The 23965-nt window shown below is 37.9% G+C and overlaps 3 protein-coding genes and 2 long non-coding RNA genes across 5 annotated transcripts; 1 reads left to right on the forward strand and 4 right to left on the reverse strand.

Moving 5' to 3' along the window:
- Window positions 1–6798: 6798 nt before the first annotated feature.
- LOC133720021 (uncharacterized) lies at window positions 6799–7489 on the reverse strand. The gene is made up of 2 exons (XR_009851631.1): window positions 7203–7489; window positions 6799–7042 (listed from the first exon to the last, which is right to left on the reverse strand). It is a non-coding gene; the product is annotated as an uncharacterized LOC133720021 (long non-coding RNA).
- A 305-nt stretch (window positions 7490–7794) lies between these two features.
- Window positions 7795–9307, forward strand: LOC133719770 (uncharacterized). The gene is made up of 4 exons (XM_062145942.1): window positions 7795–8372; window positions 8454–8499; window positions 8680–8883; window positions 9071–9307. The coding sequence occupies exons 2-4, from the start codon at window positions 8474–8476 to the stop codon at window positions 9162–9164; spliced, it is 324 nt and encodes a 107-aa protein (XP_062001926.1). The 5' UTR covers window positions 7795–8372; window positions 8454–8473; the 3' UTR covers window positions 9165–9307.
- Window positions 9308–11323: 2016 nt separating this feature from the next.
- LOC133721671 (NDR1/HIN1-like protein 10) lies at window positions 11324–12381 on the reverse strand. Its single transcript, XM_062148353.1, has one exon. It carries the CDS (start codon window positions 12254–12256, stop codon window positions 11573–11575), a length of 684 nt encoding a protein of 227 aa, XP_062004337.1. The 5' UTR covers window positions 12257–12381; the 3' UTR covers window positions 11324–11572.
- A 3302-nt stretch (window positions 12382–15683) lies between these two features.
- On the reverse strand, window positions 15684–16732 carry LOC133721054 (NDR1/HIN1-like protein 10). The gene has a single exon (XM_062147570.1). It carries the CDS (start codon window positions 16579–16581, stop codon window positions 15892–15894), a length of 690 nt encoding a protein of 229 aa, XP_062003554.1. The 5' UTR covers window positions 16582–16732; the 3' UTR covers window positions 15684–15891.
- A 4151-nt stretch (window positions 16733–20883) lies between these two features.
- LOC133720423 (uncharacterized) lies at window positions 20884–23122 on the reverse strand. Its single transcript, XR_009851845.1, has 3 exons — window positions 22697–23122; window positions 21918–21993; window positions 20884–20928 (listed from the first exon to the last, which is right to left on the reverse strand). It is a non-coding gene; the product is annotated as an uncharacterized LOC133720423 (long non-coding RNA).
- Between the last annotated feature and the right edge of the window lie 843 nt (window positions 23123–23965).

Raw genomic sequence — 23965 nt, forward strand, 5'->3', positions numbered from 1 at the left:
TTTCTTTTTTCATCATGTTCATTTGTTAGACAATGGTTTGCTGTTGGTTTTGAATTGTCTGAGATATAAGAGAAGACATACATTCTGTACAATTGAACACATCCTTGATTCCAAAAGCCATTTCATTCATCAGCAATATTCATCCCAACATTTACATAAGAATTAACATTGCCTCAGTGGCTATAACTGCATAAAGCCGGAAAACATAAACGCGTCCACATTGCATTAACCATGCCTATAACTAAAGCAAAAACTAAAACTAGCTAGCAGGAGGCTCATCAAAATACCAAAACAAAAATGCCTTCAACTGCGCATTAACCATGCCTAAACTTCTCCATATACAACAACAAAAGAAAAGAACAAGATTGAAGTCTCCAAAATAAGATAAAATTACTTGTAACTTCAGTTTCCAGTCTTTGGTGTAGCTGCCAATGGACCTAGCAAAAACATGTTACCAAAACAGATGCTTATCAATTATTATCAATTGATTCAACTCCCATCCAAATTACCAAAACAGATGCTATTCAATTCCCATCCAAAACTGCCAAATTTTATTATTCAAACTAGAGACAGTAACCAAAGTCCAAAACAAATTATCAATTGATTCATACTCAGTTCCAAATTACCAAAGGTCCAAAACAGATGCTATTCAATTCCAAAACTGCCAAATTTCATTATTTCAAATCAAAAGTCAAAACAGATACAAACATACAGTAACCAAACTAATATAGCAACTTTTAGTTGGACAGAAAAAATTTGGTTTGCAAGTCCAATAAGCTACAGACCAGAGAAACAAAGCTTCACAACAATTGATAAGTGGCTCACAGGTTTATTTTACAGCAAAAGCATAACATAAATAATTAAGAAGAGTACAATTCAAATGAATACCATTAAGTTTCACTGGTATATGATACAGGAGAGGTACACATGCATAATCATGATAGAGGAAAGGTAAACATCACGTATCATGATAGTTATTGTGCTTGTCCAGCTCAGGAGTAATCTCAGATCTTCTCCTAGCTGCCGCCGCTGTCTCTCCCTGCAACCTCCATGTAGTCAACTAAAACATTTAGAAATCATAAACTTATATCAAACTAAATATCAGAATACTTATATCTAATACTTTAGATAATTGTTAGACTCTAAAAGTAATTAAAAATGAAGAAAGAAGATAATCTACAATCCCTTAAATATTAATTCCACATTTAAAGTCATAACACCAAATCATACATTCTTTATGATTGAATAAGAAAGCTGGTAACTAATTTCAAACTGTACAAACTTGCAGCAAACATAGATGGCATCAGGAAAAAAAAAATGAACAATAAATTTACCAAATAACAGTTGAAGTCCAAGCTATCTCCAAGAGAATTTGTTTTGCTACAAAAACAACCCTATAAATAAGCACTCACAAGGAATATCAATGCAATCCTGCAAAATCCAAAGCATTTGGTAAATAAATTACACACGCAATGCACAAACAGTACTAGTTCAGATCCATTCACAGTTCTAAAACAGCAACAAAGCTCAAAGCTCTACCTTACTATATAAAAAACACTATCCATAGTACTCCAAGGTATAACTTTAGCAAACTAAGGTTTCAGATTGGAATAGCAAGCACAAATAATGAGTTCATTTTTTTTTTTTATAACATATAATTATATAGATAAAAATATAAAATGTATTAGAAAGCTAAAATACTCAAAATATAGATAAAATGTTCAACAAGAAATCAAAAATGAGTTCTTAGAAAGCTGAAAAACAACCAAACTGCAAAACAGCAACAGTCAACCACATATTCAAACTCACTGCCATTAAGTAACCAAAACTGCAATTCAAACAATCAAACCCAAACTGCAATTCAGAGTCAAAAGACTCAAAACACATACCCAAACTGCAAGTCTGCAATTTAGAGTCAAAACACATATACAAACTGCAATTCATGAATCACAAACCCAGAAGCATCAAAACAACCAAACTCAATACATCAAAACTGCCTAATTCATGAATGACAAACCCAGAAGCATCAAGCATATTCATTATTCATTAAATCCAACACGCCTAATCAACCAAACTCAATATATCTAATTCAAGGCAGTAACTTACCCAGTTCAATTTCTGAATCGCACCAAGAACTCGAAGGCAACCAGTTGAAGACTTGAAGGTAAGGCTGACGAGCTCGATACTTCAAAATGAAAACCCAGAAATTCATGAAAGAGTGAGAAATCGTGGAGGGAATTAAAACCCACAACAAATCGATTCAAAAATCAAAACCAAGAAATTCAACTTACCCAAAAATTGAAGACTTCTCAATCGGACGAAGGCGAGGCTGGAGCTGGAGCTAGAGAGGAGTCAGAGGACAGAGGAGAGCCAAAGGGGGGCAAAACAGAGCCAGAGAGCGGCGACTTCGTCGTTTTAAAATTTGAACCCAGACGTCGTTTAAATAATTTGATAAATAGAAAAAGCGAGTACCTTTCTACGAAGATATTCATCGGGGATGTCGAACTCTTCCGATCTCGTCGGCCCTGTACCCGACCTAAGCTTCGGCCGAGAATGGTCTGGATCCAGAAGACGGTGTTGACGAACCCATCACTTGTTGATAGCACCGGTGATGACGACTTCCATATCGAACCGTTTGGTGTCTTGATTGGTGTCTGATCTGGTCATATCGGAGTTCGATCTATGTGCGATGTGCCTGTGTGATGGAAGAGAGGCGGAAGAGAGAGAAAGAGGAACTGACGAAGGGAAAAGTGAGGACGTGAGGCTATCAGAAAGTGTTTATATCGCGTTAGGGTTCCTGACTTATAGCCAAAACGACGTCGCACTTACCTCTTCGGTTTTTGACACCGATGATATTTGGAATAATAATATGTTAGGGTCACTATTGTCATTAAAATAATAATATGTTACATGTACTGTATACATTAGACACTGATGATCAGTGACATTCAAAAAAAAACCCACTGACTGTTTATATCAGTGTGAAACTATTCATTTATCATACTGAAGATTTTTAGTGGCAAAAAAAGAGGTGCTAATGGGGAAATTTCTAGTAGTGAGAGAGGGTTTCGGGGAAGAGCAGAGAAACTGACTATGTGGGTGAGGTAAAGTGGGAAACTGACTATGTTCAATTTTGTTCACCGCCTGCACGAAATGTTATAACTTAGTCTCTCCGCCATTTTAAAAAATTTTGAATCAAAGTATAGACATCAGTCAACAGTAAAAACTGATGTTAAATATATAAATAGAAATCGGATTTTCGGAAACTGATGTTAGAATAACTTTTTAACATCGAGTGAAATTTGAACCGATTTAAATGACGTGATGTCTATTAGCATTATTCTAGTAGTGCTATTATTGTATTTCCATCATACCTGACATAAATATAGAAAGTGATATAAAAACCAAATTTTCTATTAAACACATGAAATTCATCGTAACATATCAAAACATTACCAATAAGAAGTCCTCTTTTCATGGGCCAGGCTAGGGCCGGCCCTACCCTAAATTTTAGGGCTTAGGGTCGGGCCGGGCCTAATCAAAGTCAACAAAATTTAGGGTCGGGCCAGGGCTTAAATATGCTAACCCTTACCCGCCCGAAAAGCCCGATCCGTTATGGCCGAAAGGGCCAGGTCGGGCCGGCCCTCAAATAGGGCCGAAATGGGCCAAAAAAGGGCCTTATTTTGTTTAACAAAAAAAAAACATTATTTTTTTCTTCTCAAAATATGGCTTAATGGTATATATTAATAGGCATATAAGGATTATGTGCGATCCAAAAATTTTGAAAAGAAAATCGATCAATCGGAAAATTCTTATATGTTTATACAATAGTGATAGGTATTGTGTAAAGAAATTAGGCCGATCCGCCGTGAATAAGGCACCTAACGGAGCGGTCAACGCTTTGCACAAGCAAACTTCCCTAAGGGGAGCGGCACCATGCGCGGACAAACGTTGCGGAATTTTGACATCCGTAAGTAGACCCCCTACCCATGAGAGTGTGGGAGCTGAAAGATCGAAAAAAGTGAATTTCCAAGGACCGGTTAAGAGCATATTTGTTTTATGTTCTATTTAGGGTATTGAGTTGACCGGGTAGATCGAGGTCCAACCGAATGCGGAAATTGCTGAAATTTCTACCACTAACATATATTCATATGAAAACAACATCCAGTGGTTCATTTTAAAAAATTCCATTTCGTCCCCCATTTTGCTCATGGAGGGTAACAAGCCTAATAAACTAGTTATACTACATTACAAGACATATAAGGATTATGTGCGATCCAAAAATTTTGAAATGAAAATCGATCAATCGGAAAATTCTTATATGTTTATACAATAGTGATAGGTATTGTGTAAAGAAATTAGGCCGATCCGCCATGAATAAGGCACCTAACGGAGCGGTCAACGCTTTGCACAAGCAAACTTCCCTAAGGGGAGCGGCACCATGCGCGGACAAACGTTGCGGAATTTTGACATCCATAAGTAGACCCCCTACCCATGAGAGTGTGGGAGCTGAAAGATCGAAAAAAGTGAATTGCCAAGGACCGGTTAAGAGCATATTTGTTTTATGTTCTATTTAGGGTATTGAGTTGACCGGGTAGATCGAGGTCCAACCGAATGCGGAAATTGCTGAAATTTCTACCACTAACATATATTCATATGAAAACAACATCCAGTGGTTCATTTTAAAAAATTCCATTTCGTCCCCCATTTTGCTCATGGAGGGTAACAAGCCTAATAAACTAGTTATACTACATTACAAGACATATAAGGATTATGTGCGATCCAAAAATTTTGAAATGAAAATCGATCAATCGGAAAATTCTTATATGTTTATACAATAGTGATAGGTATTGTGTAAAGAAATTAGGCCGATCCGCCATGAATAAGGCACCTAACGGAGCGGTCAACGCTTTGCACAAGCAAACTTCCCTAAGGGGAGCGGCACCATGCGCGGACAAACGTTGCGGAATTTTGACATCCATAAGTAGACCCCCTACCCATGAGAGTGTGGGAGCTGAAAGATCGAAAAAAGTGAATTGCCAAGGACCGGTTAAGAGCATATTTGTTTTATGTTCTATTTAGGGTATTGAGTTGACCGGGTAGATCGAGGTCCAAAAGAAGGAGGAAATTGCTGAAATTTCTACCACTAACATATATTCATATGCAAATAACATCCAGCGGTGCATTTTAAAAAATTCCATTTCGTTCCCCATTTTGCTCATTAAGAAGTTAACATTACATTGGTAAAAAGGTTTCAACTCGACCAATTGATTATTTTTAGTTATGTTGATTACTTGATTTATTTCAAAATTGGTATTACATGAATATATTGTCCAATTTGAAATAATAGCTTTGTAATTATTACAGTTAATTAGTTAACAGTAATTATTGGTAAATATTAAAATACCCATAAGATTATATTAAAACGGCGGCGTTTTTGCCGAATTAACGGTTAATTCTTTAAAAAAAAAAATTATTTTTTTCTTCTCAAAATATGGCTCAATTTAAAAGACTCATTTCCTAATATGGCAGATTGAAATAATTTTCTACACTTCCATAGTTTTATACATATAACACATGTAATAGAAAATAACAAAAATAAAATATAAATTTTAGGGCCGGGTTAGGGCCGGGCCTAGCCCTTACGGGCTCAATCGGGCCGGGCTTTATTTGTGTGACCCATACCCTACCCTAAATAAAAAAGGGTCGGGCCGGCCCGCCCTAATGGAAGGGCCGGGCCGGGCGGGCTTAGGGCCCAAGGGCCATATGATGAGGCCTAGGGGAATCTAACTTCAGACAACAGCATTTAGGGTGCATTGTCTGAAGATAATGTGACAACAGATGAATAAAAACAGTTGTGTGAAACCAAATCAGACAATATCTTTTAGCAAGTATTGACTTAAAAGTTATTGCACAACAGACAATGAATAACAGTTGTGTGATTGAACAATCAGACAACATCAAAAATCAACCATTGTCTGAATAAACCTTGGACAACATTGAAATAATAACTGTTGTCTGAATTGATCCATTCAGACAACATCAAAAATCAACCATTGTCTGAATAAACCTTGGATAACATTGAAATAATAACTGTTGTCTGAATTGATCCATTCAGACAACATCAAAAATCAACCATTGTCTGAATAAACCTTGGACAACATTGAAATAATAACTGTTGTCTGAATTGATCCATTCAGACAATATCTATTATATCAACCATTGTCTGAAAAGTAATTGCACAAGAGCCAAGTAATGACTGTCGTTGGATTCGAAAATTCAGACGACATATATTTTTTTGCTGTTGTCTGATTATTTCAGATGACAGTTAAAATGTTTGCTGTCGTCTGATATGTGTTGTCTGATTGAAAAATTGGTGTAGTGAAGTTTGAATGATGGCAAAGAAAATTGGTGGCGATAGTTGACAATAGATAGGTGATGGTTGGCAATGGATTGATGGCAGATGGCAGATGGATTGATGGCAGATGGCAGATGGATTGATGGTAGTTGGCAATGGATTAGGATGATTAGTATGATGAATTGGTAACGATTAACAACAGAGTGATGATGCTTAACAATGAGTTTGCGGCGGTTAGTGATAGATGAGAAAAATTAATTTGAATAATCCATCTCCATCGCATAGGACTGATAGGAGGGAGGAATGAAGGCATGGATTGTGCGTGTGTATTTTGATGAAATGTATTGAACGTCCTTCAATTGCTTCTTATTGTTATTTGGATAATTCAATAAGCAATGGAAGGACGTTCAATCCATTCCAAGTAAGAAGGAACAGAAAAACATTTCAAATTTTCCCATCTTTCCATTCTGAGCAACCAAACGAAACTGTAGGAAAACTAACGGGACTTTTAATTTTCCAAGCTAGTTGGAAATATGAGACTAAATAGGACAAGAAATCATCATGCACAAACATCACCTCCACCACGATAGACTGTGTTGCAATCATCTTCATCGTTTAGCCTCCAATCTTCTTCCACGTACATCGGTCCAATTATCTTGATGATCGACTTCCTTGACTTCGTGGCTATAGAGGAGAAACTTTTTACTAGCAAGTCATATTAAACAACGACAAGTCTGGTTAATGGCCAACTATTGCACTGATATTGTTTCAAATTCACTACTTATTAGGTGTTAGATTACTTTTAAAAAGTCTTGGTACAATTAGGAGTAAGTCACTAACTTACAAGTTACTTCCTTTGGAGCAAGAGGCGCCCCATTATTGAAAAGATAAGAAGCAAGTATTGGCTGAGAGGCCTAAGCCTAACCCGGGTCCAAATTGTCGCCATGAGTAAGCATATCAAAGATAGAAAAGATCCGATCCCAAACAAAGACAAGACGGCCAAGTAGTCACTACCATGAGAATAGAGTAGCTCTGCGTATGTTCAGTCACTACCATGAGGAGAGAGTAGCTCTGCTTATGTTCTTTTTAGTGTATTAATTTATGATAGTTTGATATTGCTTATTAAGTAATCCAGCTCTTGAATCCTATGTCACACTTAACACCAAATACAACATAATATTACAGTAATCCAATCCAATATATTTGGGTTGCTAAACGAGGCCTTTTAAGTTTGTTGTCCTGTGGATACCTCAAGCTAAAGTTTCCCAAACACCACACTTCAGCTTTCTGTTGGATTTTTAGGAAGTTCGGTCCCAGCCTTGGGTTGTTTCAGTATTTTGGGCTCTCGTGGCCGGTATCAACATTTATAAGATACCAATGCCAAATTTATCACTGTTTTGTAGGGCTGGCTTGAAATACCATACCTGCAGAAACCAGCCGCAAACCAGCCGAACCGTTGCAGTCGGTGCCGACAGATTTGGTTACCGAGGCTATGGTACGGTATTACCGTACCGAACATATGTTCACGGCTCGGTAGTGGTAGTGCAAATTAGAGAGGTTCGGTATTACCGAACCGACCGAGTATGATGGGTTCTTATAATTTTTTAATAATTTTTATTAGTATGATGATATGGGCCGTTCATTTCTAGCAGCAATTAATCATAATCGTTGGATCTGAGTGGAGAGTGGGAAAACCTAAAGGGGTTGAGGTTCATACCTCATTCTCGAAAGAAACAGCCGCTCTTCTCTCTCTCTCTCTCTCTCTCTCTCTCTCAGAGAATCCAGCCCCAATTTTTTGATTCTAGCCCCAATTATACAAAGATCTTTGCAAATCCAGTCCCAAAAACACAATCTAAGCAAGATGCGAAGCTCACCAACATAAATTTCAACCTAGATATCCTTTGATTTTCGAAATCCCCAAATCTTTCGAAAACCTAGATCAGTTGCTTGGTTGAAGCGGTTGTTCAGAGGCTTATATGGTGTTCAACTGGTGGTTCAGAGCACAACGGATTAGGTAAAATCTATCTCCTTTTAGTATTGTCTAATTTGTAATTTTGTATGATAAAAAGGTAATCTATTAAGTGATTTTGTACAGGCCAAGATGGTGGGAAACAAATGGGTCTGAACTTTGATAGAGTGAAGTAAGTAATCTTCTTCGATGTCTCAATTAGTATGTTTCATTTTTTGTGAATTGTTGTTGTGAAATGAACTTGAATTTAGTTCATTTCAAGTGTTCAAGTTAAAGCTCTGCCTTTTATTCTATTTGGGCTGCTCACTGATTCAATTTGCAATTTTTTTTGTTATGCTTGTTGCTATGTCAGGGGGACTATTTCAGTTCTGCATGAATTTCAGCAGTTGGGTTATAATAGGTGTATCAGAATTTTAGTGATATTTACACAGTGGGGATGTATCAATCTAGAGCTTGGATGTGTGTGGCCGTTTTGGCCGTGTGCTTGTGCTGGTCTTCACTACAAGCTGGAGCACAAGCGCAGAATATTACCAACCCCGCAAATGTCTTTGATTAGGTAAGTAAACTTGTATGTGATTGGTTGTGTTTTGATTATTTGAACTGTGATTATGTGTAAATGACTTACTTGCAGAAAGGTAATAATCTGAAAATATTAACTTACTTTGCGTATTTTGATATTTTCATCAACTTATTATTATATTGACTTTGCTGTTTTTATTCTTTTTGTGGTTTTTACTTTGAAGGAACTTCTGCACTGAGTTTGGGAGGTGCGAACTCTTCTGCAACAACCGCTACTTGAAGATTTGGATGCTGCAAACCTCCAATTCAAAAATATAGTTGCTGTGTGGTTTTTGTTTAGTGATAGGAATCATCAAATCACAAGCAGATTTTTGATTCTTTGAATATTTATAGTTCCTATTTGAAGTTATGTAATATTTAAGTAGTTTAGACTTAGAAATCAGTGACATATGATTTGTGAACTTGTAATGTAGAACTGGAACATTATTAACTATAGGAGAAAAGCTGAGAGAAAAACATCAAGTCTGGAACTCACATCTTCATAAGAAAGTGAGGAATAGACTTGATGAAGAGGTATTTATTCAGAAAATTGCCGAGAGTTGAGTATTAAGTATTTGGTAAAAACTGCCCAGAAAAAATAGGATTAAAACAGGCTAGAATGAATAATTTGGCTGAAAAAATACCAATCAGTATTAGGCCCATTCATCTATTTCGGTTGGGCCTGAACCGAAACTAAACCGACCGAAAAGTCGGTAACCGAAAGCTTCGGTCTTGACTTTTTTTGGCACGGTAGTGGTACTGAGTTTGAGCATACCGACAGGATTCGGTCGGTAGTCGGCTCAGTCCAAAAAACATGGTAACCGTACCAAAGCCAGCCCTACTGTTTTGACATCTTCTTTTTCTTGTTCTTCCATAGTTATGATAGCCACAAAATTTTATGACCTGTTCACCCAATGCTCGTTTCTTATCATCAATTTTCGGTGGTAAACCTAGCAATGTGACAGAGCCAAACGACCCCATTGACCAGAATGAATCTAGCTATAGTACCAGATAAAATTTGTTCCTGAATATTGAATTAGGACGTGGATTATTTCAAATGCCCTTTCATACTTACTGCGCTAGCTCTAGTTTTGAATATATTCTATTTTGTATATACATGAAACTTAGGTTGAAGGAGTCGATAGCAGCCATCTCTAATTGGCTAATCCACCATTGAATGAGCCACAAATAACAACTGCCCTGCAAAACAATGAGTATAAAATGAATGTGCGAATTCTATTCGTTTTTCTCCCACCTGCCAATTGAATCAAATAATTAGCCACCAAATCATGTTTGATTAGAAAACAATACTTTAGCGACTAGCTCCAACCTAGTCACATGCATATAATAGTGTGAAAACGTAAGAAGGCAATTGCATGAATTGGTTATGATGACCCTGCAAGAACAAACCCTGTGGCAAGGCCTGCATTATTGTCTGCATGAAGGTCTCGAAATTTAGCCTTGATTTTGATAATATTGTTTGGAGTATATATTGGAAAAAACCCATGTGATGCATTTGAGTATTAGGATTATAGAAGACAGCGAGGAGTATCTTTTTTGTACAGACAAGAAGTAGAACCGGCCATCTTCTTTTTCAATATGATGCCTTCTCATTATGCCCAATTAGCCCATGTGACATAATTCACAAGAAGGAGAAGCTAACATGAGTTGCTCACCATGTCTCTATATTCATTGACTTTATTCTATATACAATGAGTCACATTCTCTTGAAACCAAATAGGAAGCATCATACACTTACGCGAATTAATGTATTTAAACTGAATTATACACTCACAGTCACAATTTATTGCATATATTTATACTGCAAGTAAATAAAAAAGAATTTAAACACATAGATCCATACTGATATCAATCCATATTTTTTCCTTACAAATTTCATCTCTAAATCATACATCACCTGTCTAGATTGACTCATAACCGCTGCATTAATAATAAGTTTTTATGTACATTCACCGATCAACGTCAATAATTAATGAACGGCTATATTTTTAGGCCATGATTTTAAAGTGGCGTGGCTTTCAATTGAATTGGTCTTTTGTTTTTTTCGAAAGATAAAAAATGAATTACAAACTAAAACAGCCTAAACTTAAAGAGTCAGACAGAAACGCATTAGCAGCAGGAAGGGGTAGAGAACGATCGATCCCAAGCAGAAGTGGCGACTTTATGTCCTAATTTGAATTTGGTCCCAACGTCAATAATGAATTAGGTTGTTTTAGTGGGTTTAGTTTATTATTCCTTTTTTATCTTTTGAATTGCTCTTTTGTTATTTTGAATTTGGTCCCAAAGTCCCAATAGACAATGACTTCTTAAATAATTGTAAGTTACCGAAGACTTTAACGTTTATAACTTTATCCATTTTGAAAGCAAAGAGACGTTGCAATGTATAACCAGACATCAAAATCATAAGAGTCATGGACTAACCACTAAAGTCGTCATTTATTTATAATCCAAAGATCTGATCACTAAATCGTCATCATATACTCATAATCTGTGTATAAACGAGATATAATAGTAATAATAACGCCAAAAAAAAAAGAAACAAAAGAATAGTGACTGGTATGGCAAATCACAAAAGCAAATGCGAAAAGATAAGAAGATCGAGACTGTATCAACAAGACTGGATCTCTTGCTTCCTCGGCCGCCGTAGATGACCAGCTAGAAGGACTCTAATTGAAGTAATCAATTTTGCACCTCTTGGTCTCAAAAGTAGTTGCGGAATTCCCATTCGTACTCAAAGGAACCTTCAAGTCACATTCAACTCTGGGCTTGAACTTTCCGGTCTTGATCCGACCGAACTTGAACCGAATCCTCAAATAAAGCTTCATCTCAATCTCGTAAACCCCTGCACTTTTCTGTTGATTAAACTCCTCAAGCAAGTTGGATCCAACAATCAATTGCTGTCCCTGAAACACCGGGTTCAAAACGTTTGTAGTTTTGTGTCCTTGGTAAAACGGGGTGAGAGTGATCGTGCTGAACCTCTGGCCCTCGTAGTTAGCTCTGGCTTCGATGCGGTCGTAGTAGATGCCGAGCTTTTTGTTAGGGTTTCGGATGGTGAGGTTGAGGGCGAGGTTGTAGTGGAGGTTGTTGTCGGAGGAGAAGTTGAACTGGGTGAGGGTGGCGTCGGTGACGTGGAACTTGACACGGTTAGGTTTGACTATGAGCCAGAAGACGAAGAAGGCGAGGCCCATGAAGACGATGGCGGTGAAGATGAGCTTGAAGACGAGGCCGAAGATACAGCTGCAGCAGCAGCCGAGGGGACCTCCGCCGCGGCCGACGCTTTGGTAGGACTCCCTCTTGGGCGGGATGGATGGGCCGTAGTAGGCTCCATTCAAGCCTTGTTTCTCTGACATGGAAGCTGAAACTGAGAAAAGAGAAAAGACTATATATGGAAAGCTAGTGAATGAATGAAATAAGGTAAAAGAAGAGTGGAATATGAAGAAGCTGAGGTGAAGCGAGTTATATATATAGGATAATAGGAAAGTGGGAAATGAGGAATGAGGAATTGGTGGGCTGAGATATTTGTATAATAAGGAAGGAAATACGGCAAGAACGCGTTGGGTGGGTAAACAAAAATCAACGCGCTAGTAGTTTACGTTTACGGAAGACATATAGCTAGCTCTTATCTGAGGCAGCGTGTGGATGCGGTTTGCCGTTTGTGAACTTATTAGAATGCGGGGATGTTTCTTCGTAGCTTCCATGGCGCCACATCGATCGAGGTCGAGTCATTATTTGCTTGACTTCTGTGATGGTTCTTTTCGTGAGTCTGTTATGAGCAAATGACAATTGCGGGAGTTTACTTGGATTAATCACACTTGGCCATTTGGACAAAGGACTATGAAAAAGGGAGTGTCCAAATTAGAGAAAACGTCACTTAAATAGGCAAACTTACACCGACTAGACGTTCACTATATAGATGTTGTAGGGTGCCATTTGTTTTGTGAAGAGCATAGAAATAACCTTTTATCAAACATTTATTCCCAGAATACCAAGCAAGGTAACTAGCTAGGCAGGTAGGTAACGCAAATTTTGATGAAAGAAACTAATTCATTTAGTGGTTGTAGGTGCAATATTAACCTTTGCATGTTCTCATGTTAACCTTGTGTCAATTCCTCTCAAAAACCGATTTTTATGTTCTGGTTCACATAATTGTAAAACAAAACAAAAGTCATCAAACAAATATCTGTTCAATGTTTAATGGCTTCCAATATTTCACTTCTTTATGTACCTAATGCTATGCAATGAAATAGCTACATTTGTTGTTTTAGATATGATATAGGAAGGGAACAACTGCACGGAACGTTGTATATAGACTCCTTTCATATGATATCCAAGAGCCTTCATGTTGATTAATTGTTTATTAAATGGACAATATCACGTTAATTATACTAATTACTCTCATCCTGTCACAAATTTTTTAACTTTCAACCGACTAAGTTCCCCCCCCCCCCCCCCCCCCCCCCCATATGATATAGGAAGGGAACAACTGCACGGAACGTTGTATATAGACTCCTTTCATATGATATCCAAGAGCCTTCATGTTGATTAATTGTTTATTAAATGGACAATATCACGTTAATTATACTAATTACTCTCATCCTGTCACAAATTTTTTAACTTTCAACCGACTAATGTCCCCCCCCCCCCCCCTAGAAATAACCTTTTATCAAACATTTATTCCCAGAATACCAAGCAAGGTAACTAGCTAGGCAGGTAGGTAACGCAAATTTTGATGAAAGAAACTAATTCATTTAGTGGTTGTAGGTGCAATATTAACCTTTGCATGTTCTCATGTTAACCTTGTGTCAATTCCTCTCAAAAACCGATTTTTATGTTCTGGTTCACATAATTTTAAAACAAAACAAAAGTCATCAAACAAATATCTGTTCAATGTTTAATGGCTTCCAATATTTCACTTCTTTATGCACCTAATGCTATGCAATGAAATAGCTACATTTGTTGTTTTAGATATGATATAGGAAGGGAACAACTGCACGGAACGTTGTATATAGACTCCTTTCATATGATATCCAAGAGCCTTCATGTTGATTAATTGTTTATTAAATGGACAATATCACGTTAATTATACTAATTACTCTCATCCTGTCACAAATTTTTTAACTTTCAACCGACTAATGTCCCCCCCCCCCCAAAAAAAACAAAAATCAACCTCATAAAAGTCCAAGTTTTGGCTTCAGCAATCAGCATGAATGGGTCACTCTTTTAATTACCCAGATGTGTGTATGACTTAAATGGTTAGCTATCTGCAAGCTGATTGCTCAACTATATGGTCAACTGCTCCTGCTCGTCAAGGCTTAACTTTATGCTTTATGGTTCACTGATTTTTTTTTTTTTTTTTAAAGGTTAACTGAGTTAGCCTTAATTACATGGTTAACTTAGTTAGACTTAATAACTATACAATTCAATATTTAGCTAGGTGATACCATAGCCCGGCTACTATTAGAGACACAAAAGTAACAAAAGCATGTTAATTGCCAATGAGAGTTGGTTCAGTTGGCAAGGGCAGACTTGAGGTGTAAACTCACACAAATTCGATCTCCGCTACCAACAATCTCTCATTTGGTAGGCAATCTAGAAAATGTCCTAAAATTTACGTGTAAGGAAGGAAAAAGAATATAATACTAAAAAGTGAACATGAAAATACCTAGCAATCTGCTAGGGTTGGGACAGCGCCGCTCTTGGCCTCTCTATACCTTCCTCCATCATCGATGGAGCATCTTTCCGGCACCGTTCTCGGTGTCGTTACCTTTGCGCACGGTTTCTACCGGGCGTCCTTACCAGTCGCGGCAAGCATGCTTCCTGACGACGACTTTCTGGTCCCAGCCTCTATCTGATCGGGGTTGGTGGGGAGAAGAACGGGTTGTGCCGCCTTGCTGAGTTGGAACGGCATCGCTTGTGAATCGTCTTCGACCGAGCTGGGCACGTCTGAAAGTTGGTTTACTGGATAGATCTGGTCTGGTGGTGGTGCGGCTTGCGGTGGGCCGTTGCTTGACCATGATCACTGGTGATGGGAAGATGACATATCGGCGGCTGGAGTTAGCGATTTGCTTCGGCGATTACTGCTCTATCGATCTGACCAGCGGGGGTTGGGTTGGGTTTGGTGTAGAAGCTCTTCGGTCCTCCGTGGGCACCGTCCCAAGCCTGGTGGGGCAGGCGGCGACTTCTTGATTCGTGTGAACAGGTCAGGGACGAGGTTCCTCTTGCGAGGACTGGCGGCGCAGCGGCTGGGGTCGAGGACAAGGCAAGTATGGGTGCCCAACTGTGGACCTGGGCTATTGTTTGTTTGGGCTACTCAAGATGGGCTTTTAATTGGGCTATGTTTTCTGTTTGGATTCGCCTATGGGATCCAGGTGACTTTTTACAGAATTTTTTTCTACTATACTTTGGAATTGGAATTTTGGCTACTTAGGTAGAAGATTGCTCTCTACTCGACGTATTAATTTGTGTGGAGTGGGTAAGGTCGGTCACACTACCGCCGGTTACCTTGATAGAAGGTTACCCTCTATTCGACGCATTTTTTTGTGTGGAAGTATGGTTGACCATACTATTGGTACCGTTTTACGTAGCCCGGGGTCTGCCCGATGCCTCATCAAATGCTTTTTAGCATCCCTTACTATCCTCGCTACGTTTTATTTCCGATGCCTTGTTGCATCTAGAATTTTTTCTGCTATTTTTCATTTTGATGTAGTCTCTACATCTATAATTTGTAATCTTTCTTCTTATTATTATTAATAAAATGGTTGACTATTATTCTCAAAAAAAAAAAATAATATATATATATATAATACTAACTCAAGTATCAAATACACCCAAAAATTAAATAAAAGAACCAAGACTATATATGGAGTATAGGATGCTCATAAATATACAAGCCGCATCCCTCTCGAGAAGACGAGAATGAAGTGCACTATCAACAAGAATTAATGAAGTGCTCTCTGCTCCGCCACAGACTAACAGAAGTGCGTTATCAATAATTAAAGTAATCTACTGAGCACTTCTCCGTCTGAAAAGTACCGACTGAATTCCCATTCTGGTTCAAAGGAACCTTCATGTCACATTCAATTCTAGGCTTGAACTTTCCAGTCTTGATTCTACCCAACTTGAACCGAATCCTCAAATAAAGCTTCATCTCAATCTCGTAAACCCCTGCACTTTTCTGTTGATTAAACTCCTCAAGCAAGTTGGATCCAACAATCAATTGCTGTCCCTGAAACACCGGGTTCAAAACGTTTGTAGTTTTGTGGCCTTGGTAAAATGGCGTGAGGGTGACCGTACTAAACCTCTGGCCCTCGTAAAGAGCTCTGGCTTCAATGCGATCGTAGTAGACACCGATCTTCTTGTTGGGGTTTCGAATGGTGAGGTTGAGGGCTAGGTTGTAATGCAGTTTGCTATCGGTGGAGAAGTTGAATTGGGTGAGCGTGGCGTCGGTGACGTGGAACTTGACTTTAGTGGGGCGGACTATGAGCCAGAAGACGAGGAAGGCTAGTCCCATGAAGACGACTGCTGCGAAGATGATTTTGAAGACGAGGCCGAAGATGCAGCTGCAGCAGCAGCCGAGGGGGCCACCGCCGCGGCTGGGACGGTGGTAGGATTTGCTGGCCGGGACTGAGGGGCCGTAGTATGCCCCGTTTAAGTGGGCTTCTTCTTTCTCTGCCATATATGGAAGCTGAAACGGAGCGAAGGATATATATGGAAGGTGTAGAGTATAATCAAAACTGCTAAATGATCGAATTGGATGAAGAAGATAAGAAGTATTGGTAGTGAAGAAGGTGAAGCGATGTTTATATAAGGGGTAGAGAGGGAGTGGGAAATGAAGAAATTGGTGTACGTGCTGCGTGCTTTTGTATACTATGGACGCGGGTTGAGAAAATCAATAACGCGTTGAGTGTTTATAGGAGAAGAATTCAATATCCCGGCGTAGCTTCCATGGCGCCATCGGGTCGTATATTATATAGCTTTTCCATATATGCTTCTTTAGTTCATTATATCGGGCAAGATTATTCACACGTTGCCACGCGTATGACTGTATAAGGACTACGAAAAGCTTAGTACATAGGAAGTGCCTGACTTAGGGAACACTGATTGCGCAATTACACATAATTAACCCATATTACCTCTAGTTCTCGATTTTTATTCAAGAGAAGTATCTCATTCAAAAATAACTCTGAAATCCTGAAAAGTCAAAAAGAACAAAAGCTTAACATCTTCTACTCCTTCACCACATTTTAAGATAGATGTTAAGCAATTAACAAGCTAAGTATAATAGAATTAAGTAACTTGATGCTGTCGTGTTAATCACCTCTTGGTTATAATGTAACACGAGTCTATATATTAATTTCTGTATATTACATCATTTCTTATTATTACATTATATTCGTTTAGAGAAATTTTAGGATACATACGTGCATGTCATACGCATATTTACAGATGTATAAAAACTTTATTGTCGTTGTGGCAATGCGAATTCTTTTGTGTGTAATCTTAATTTTATTAGAGATATTTACTCCACTTACAACCTTAGTTTGTGAACAAATTTGTTTCAATGTTGTAATTTGGTTCAGTTATACATAACTAGTGTAAAATGAATTTGATAAATTTATTGTTAATACAGTAATCTAGTTCAATTAAATTGTAACTTTAGTTAAACTAAATATAAAATGAGTGCATGCTAAATATCTCAATACCATAAACAACCTCTATTTTTTTTTTGTTCGTGTCATATAACATCCATATCAAATTTTAATTAACTACCACGTTTTATCATATCAAAAATTGACACCCAAAGCTTGCCCCACTTCTCATCTAATTAAAACGTACACACACCCAAGATTCTGTCTCAATACAGCAATTACCAAAAACAGGATAAAATTATATAAAATTTACAATTCATTCCACTAATGCAAAATACACTGACTCAATACAGCAATTACCAAAAACAGGATAAAATTATATAAAATTTACAATTCATTCCACTAATGCAAAATACACTGACTCCATTCCAAATTTAGTTTCTTCACTTCTCTCCACTACATCAAGCGTAATCCTTTAGTTTCGAGATTTCTAGATTTTCTCTACAAACGCCAGGATATCATTTTCAGATTCATTTTTATCGTGTTAATTAAAGATATCCAGATTCTTCATCTTCGACTATGCTTTCATAGTTTTCATCTATTCTTCCACTGCATATTGAAATTTGATTTGATTATGCAATAGAAATATGTTTTAATTTCAAGCCTATGTTTATGAAATTGAGTATTAAATGTAGACAACAACGTACACTGTTATTATATGAAATGTAGTAATAACAGCAAATGAAATACACCAACAACAGTAACAACGTTGGTGTTACTACATGAAACACAGTAACAACGTTGGTGATACTATGTGACATGCTGATGTTCTTACATAAGAATATTGGTCTTCAACAAAAATCATGTGATAAGGTCTTATATTACGGTCGGTATCAGTAATCTCCTTCCGATGATACTTTTATCAAATCTTTTAAGTAAATTACATATCAACACACTTACAATACAGTCACATATTAGAAGAAATTAAACATTACAAAGATTATTGAATAGTGATTTTTGGTTGGTATTAAGCATCTACAAACAAGAACACAATTTGGTCTTAATTAGGAACCATGCAATTGGCCCAGAGGTCAATACAAGGCTTGACCGGTCACTGTGTCAATAAAATATGTCAGGAACTTATCTAAGTAACAAAATACAACTGAGGCCTTTAAAACAAGATGTGAACTAGTACTCTAGACTACCTCAGACTAGCTTAAATCTAAGATATCGATATGTTGCAAGAAGAAAAGGCTTGATAGAATAAGCAAACAGGTTCCGACCAAAAAAACTATAAACAGAATTCTGTTTTTGCTACTTTGGGACCTATCACCTAGCACAATGTATATACAGAAATCACTAAAGTTTAAAAACCAACCTGTGCAGCCATGGGCTGTGCACTCTTCCCAACATGAGATCCAACAACCACAGGGAGATCATACTGCTCAAGATAACTCCACAGATTGTATCTTTTCGGACAGGAGAGACATATACAAAAGTTGTTATTGCATTAAGCAAGGCACCCTGCAACAGTTATAATATAATATATCAATAACAGTGAAGTAAAATTCTCAAAAAAAAAAACAAAAAAAAAAAACTGAAGCTTCTCACAATATCCAAATAAGGCACAATGTTAGAATACATACTCCAGACAGCAATTCAGTACAGCCAGTTACCTTTAGATAAGGAGGCACATTTTCATAACCAAGAAGCTTAAACAAAGGCTTAATATCAGGAAACCAATTCTTTCATTCAAGGGGATTTCCATTTTCCACTACTTGCAGATATAAAAACAACTTTTTACGTTATTCAAAACCTATCTCCTTCTTAACAAACCATAATCCTGTAGCTAACTAATCCTGTACCTATTTGACTCTGCAACCTCAACTTCTCACCCTGACACACCATAATTGCATAAATCACAATGAAGATCCTCCCTATTCCAAAACTAAAACCCTAGTCCAATGAATATATAACTATGAGGTTCGAAACTAATCCTAGCCAGTCCTTGGATTAGTTCAGTACTTAAATTTTTAGTCATATATTTTCGAAACTAAAAAATTTGCAGAACTATAAATGTCAAAATTCCATGCTACTCTGCTCTACCTATCTTCTCAAAATGCAGAAAACTAGTCACAGATTGCAGCTAACTAAACCTTCCTAATCAATTGCTACGTTACTGAAGCAGATACAGAAAGAGAAGCCCATTCAATTCCACATAACCATATACTAATTAGAGCTTCCAATTTCCGAACCAAAACACCGCCATAACATAAGTCCAAAAACAGTACCTGTAATCAGAATCGGAGGAGTATTGCAGGAAGCGAAAGGAGTAATGCACAGAGAAAAGCGAGCTGATCTTTTTGGGAATCAGAGATAGACGGATCTGAGAGACTTTGATGTTGAATTTTGTATAATTTCAAGGTAAACTAGCAGAGAACTTGAAATTGGAAACTGAGAAAGTAGAAGAGCGACTGGTACCTTGAGAAAGAGGTGGAAATTGGGAGAGTTGATGGCGGAAGGGAAGGACTGCCTGAGAAGTAGCTTAAGGTCTGAAAAGGTGCCCCTTACGGAGGCGACGGTGGTCGCTTCGCCGGTCAATGTAAAGCTAGGTGGCACCGATAACGACTGCTTCGACGGAGGTCGATAACAACTAGGTGGTTCCGATCCCTTCGAACAACTGTGGGAGATGAGTACAGATTTTGGCGCCAACTTCCGAGAGGGTGAGAGTTTTAGGGGCTTTTTTAGTCAACAAGTCGGAGTCTTTTTGTTTTTTGTGAAGGCTTCGGAAAATTACCTCACAATTTTCCACTATTTATGTTTTATTTATTTTTTTTGGAAAAATTTTTCTTTTCCTTTTATTTTTTATTTCAAAGTTTTAACAACGTTCGCTGCTCGTTGTGGTTTCAAAAATATATAACAACGTGTACCCTTGCTTGTTAATATCTCAATTGACAACTTATAAACAACGACGTGCAAAGTGAGTTGTCGACGACCAAATTAACAACATACAAATGACGCTTGTGGTGGTAAATAATTTAGCACAACGCACTTTCCGTGTATGTTATAGAAGATTGTAAGTGACAACGAGCATTTATAGCATGTTGTGAATATGATGTTGTCGTAGACTATTTTTCTTTGTCACGCCCCGAATTTTGAATAATAAGTTCAAATCCGAAACATGAATTAAACCACTTAATCAAATAAACGTTCTGAATTTTTTTCTCAAAACAACCTCACCACACGATACACAAACTTCAAATCTCGAAACCTCGAGTTCATTATTACAATTCACTCTCACAAGAAATATTGTAAAGGTCTAAATGAGCATAACACACCTCACCGGCTCACAAAGCAATTCAGATTGACACAATTGCAGCTACTCTACGCAGCTCGATCTCCGTCCTGATTCTCTTGACCTGTAGGATTACCCGCTACACAATTTGAATAGTGTACCGGGATTGCAACAACACAAACCCGGTAAGCTTTTGACAGCCCGTATGAGTAAACAAGGAATTGCACGACTTTAAAGAACAAATCAATTTAAGTGATTCTTAGTATAAAAATTGAAGTGCACAACGTCACTTCAAACATCAATCAACTCACATCTCACCATGACCATCCAAACAACTAAACTTTCCCTTTCCAATATATACTCAAGGGTATATAATAGTTATAAAAACCCCTCCACGCAGCATGTCATACTCAAAGACACATAAAAACTTGAGGTTATCCCTCAAACAGTATGATGACAGACAGACTAGAGCTCTAACTGAATCGTAACCTGTCACCTTGGCCAAGGTTCAATCTTAATTAATACGTGTCATAATCATCGACACACGATGAAGACACCTGCCACTATCATCGACGCACGATGAAAACACTTGCCACAATCATCGACACACGATGAAAATACTGGGCACTTTCATCGACACACAATGAGAACACTTGCCACAATCATCGACACACGATGAGAATACTTGGCACCATCATCGACACACGATGAGAACACTTGACACTAACATATAATTCGTCTACACATTTCAACTATCGCACTTTACTCAACTACTCTTTATCACGAACAACTCAATACATCACACAATGTCATTTCACGTAAATATATATATATATATATATATATATATATATATATATATATATATATATATATACGTAATCACCTACACAAGAGTGACTACTAATACCATCTATAGTTCACATGCAATAAAAACAAGAAATTCATTTTTATACTTAAATTCATTTTCCTTACCTGTGAGTAGTAGCCCTATGAACCGTAGTCGATCAAGTTCATATTATTTCAAAACAAATCTTTATTTTCTTAAAACAATTTTCCACACCTTTATAATTAAATATAAATCACTAAATTTCGGTTCATGAAGGAACCATGTGCGATTTTACTCACCTCTAATCCAGCTGCATCTTCTTAACAGCTCAACAACAATTTCACAAATTGTCCGCCAAATCGATCCGTCAATCACCTAATCCAACACGATCTTAACTTAGCAATTTATTCAAAAACCACACAAATACAACAATCCAATGGTTGGATTCTAAATTAATGATGATCCAACGGTCGGATCGAAATTACGCGATGATCTAACGGTCAGATCCTCACGGATTGCACTTAGGATCATCCTCCAAAATTATCACGAAGATCCAACGGTCGGATCTTCCTGAATCATCCTTACAAACATCTCCACAAATTTATACGAAAATCCGACGGACGGATTCTCACGAATCGCCTCCCTAATCACTGTTTTGCATTTATACGAAGATCCAACGGTCGGATCTTCGCCCCTGACCACACAAAGTCACTGGGACAGTCATAAGATCATCATATCAAAACTACAAGTCCATCTGACGGTCCTAACTTCACATATCACAAATCTAACGATCGAAATCGATCGAAACTTAAAAATTCATAACTTAATCATACGATATCCAAAAATTGCATATAATATATCAAGATGATCGTATTGAAATATAGAATCTAAAAATGCACAGAAACTATATTTTTGACCCCCGGAGGTGGCCGGAAAGGTCCGCCGGAATTAGTGGCAGAGCCGCCGCCGACCACCGCCAATGGTGTCGGGGCCGGGCTGCTCCTCTTCCTCTCATCATGCTTAACAACTTTCATAACTACCATGTAAGCTAAAAATAACCGGAAGTGGTTGAAATTACCTAAAACAGTCGAGGTGGCCGGAAAATTTCCAGAATCCGGCGAACTTTGCAGAATCCGGCAAGGCTTGATTTCGACGTCAAAACTTCAATTTCAGGCTTCGATTCCTTCTAGAGAGTTGTTAAGAAACTCAAGGTGAACTCATTGGTTCAAGAATCACAGAAAAATATGGTCTGTAGCTCGAGATATACCGATCGAAAGCTTCGGTGGTCGGAAAAATTCCAGAATCCGGCGAGCATGAGTTTCGACGTAAAAACTTCAACGAAACGCTTCGATTCCTTCTGGAGAGTTGTTCAGAACTTCAAGAAGAACTCACTAAGCCAAGAATCACATAAAGAGGTGGTCTGTAACTCGAGATACACGGATCGAAGGGTTGTTTGTCGATCTAAACCAGTCGAGCTCCGATGAACGTGAAATCGTTCTACCCAGGTTTGGTCCTTCTTGGTGCTTGTTCAGAAAGTTGAGGCGAGCTCGTGGATGAATTTTGGTGAGGATTGATATCCGGTAGCTTGAGATATCAAGCTTGGAACCAAAATGAGCTCAAACCGGCCTCGTGTTCCACCGTCGTGTACGGTTCAAGAGCCGGCGAAAGGCTACCACCGGCAGCTGCGCAAGGAAGAAGCGAAGGCGTGGGACGTGGTCTAGGGTCGATCGATGGCCTATGGAGCGAGAACGAGCTTGGAGAAGTTTGCTCTGTTCTTGGATTCGTTTCGGCCGAGAGAGAGAATGATTTCGGATGATTATTTTCTCTTTCTTCAATTATGCTATGGCGTGGTCAATGGCAAAAGAACGGGGCACACCGAATTATGAGTAATCATGAAAGGTAAAGTATTGCAATCATGAAAAGTAAAGCACCGGTAATCATAGTTAATCATGCTTTGCTTTGATTAAAAATCGCAATTATTACATTTGTAGTGACTCATTACCACTGTTAGAATGATTCTGAATACCTTCATTTTATTCATGTGTCATATGTACTTAAGTGGTTATTAGTTGGATGTTTCATAATTTAAGCAATCACCAAATATAATTTTAGTGATTAGCTTATAAAGACCACACCATATGGTTAACTTATTTAGGCTTAATAGCGCTAGAATTCAATGTAAGTGAGAGATTACAAAGGTAATTGACAGAAGGAAAACTATGGAGCACACAAAAGTTTGAGGAAGTAATTATGCATACCTAAGTACCAAGCTTAATTTGGATTACCTAAACCTATCAAAGAGTCGCGAGGCTCTCCTATGCTACTCTAAATCACGGTCCTAATTTAT

Source organism: Rosa rugosa, chromosome 7, assembly GCF_958449725.1.
Source record: "Rosa rugosa chromosome 7, drRosRugo1.1, whole genome shotgun sequence".
Lineage (NCBI taxonomy): Eukaryota > Viridiplantae > Streptophyta > Magnoliopsida > Rosales > Rosaceae > Rosa > Rosa rugosa.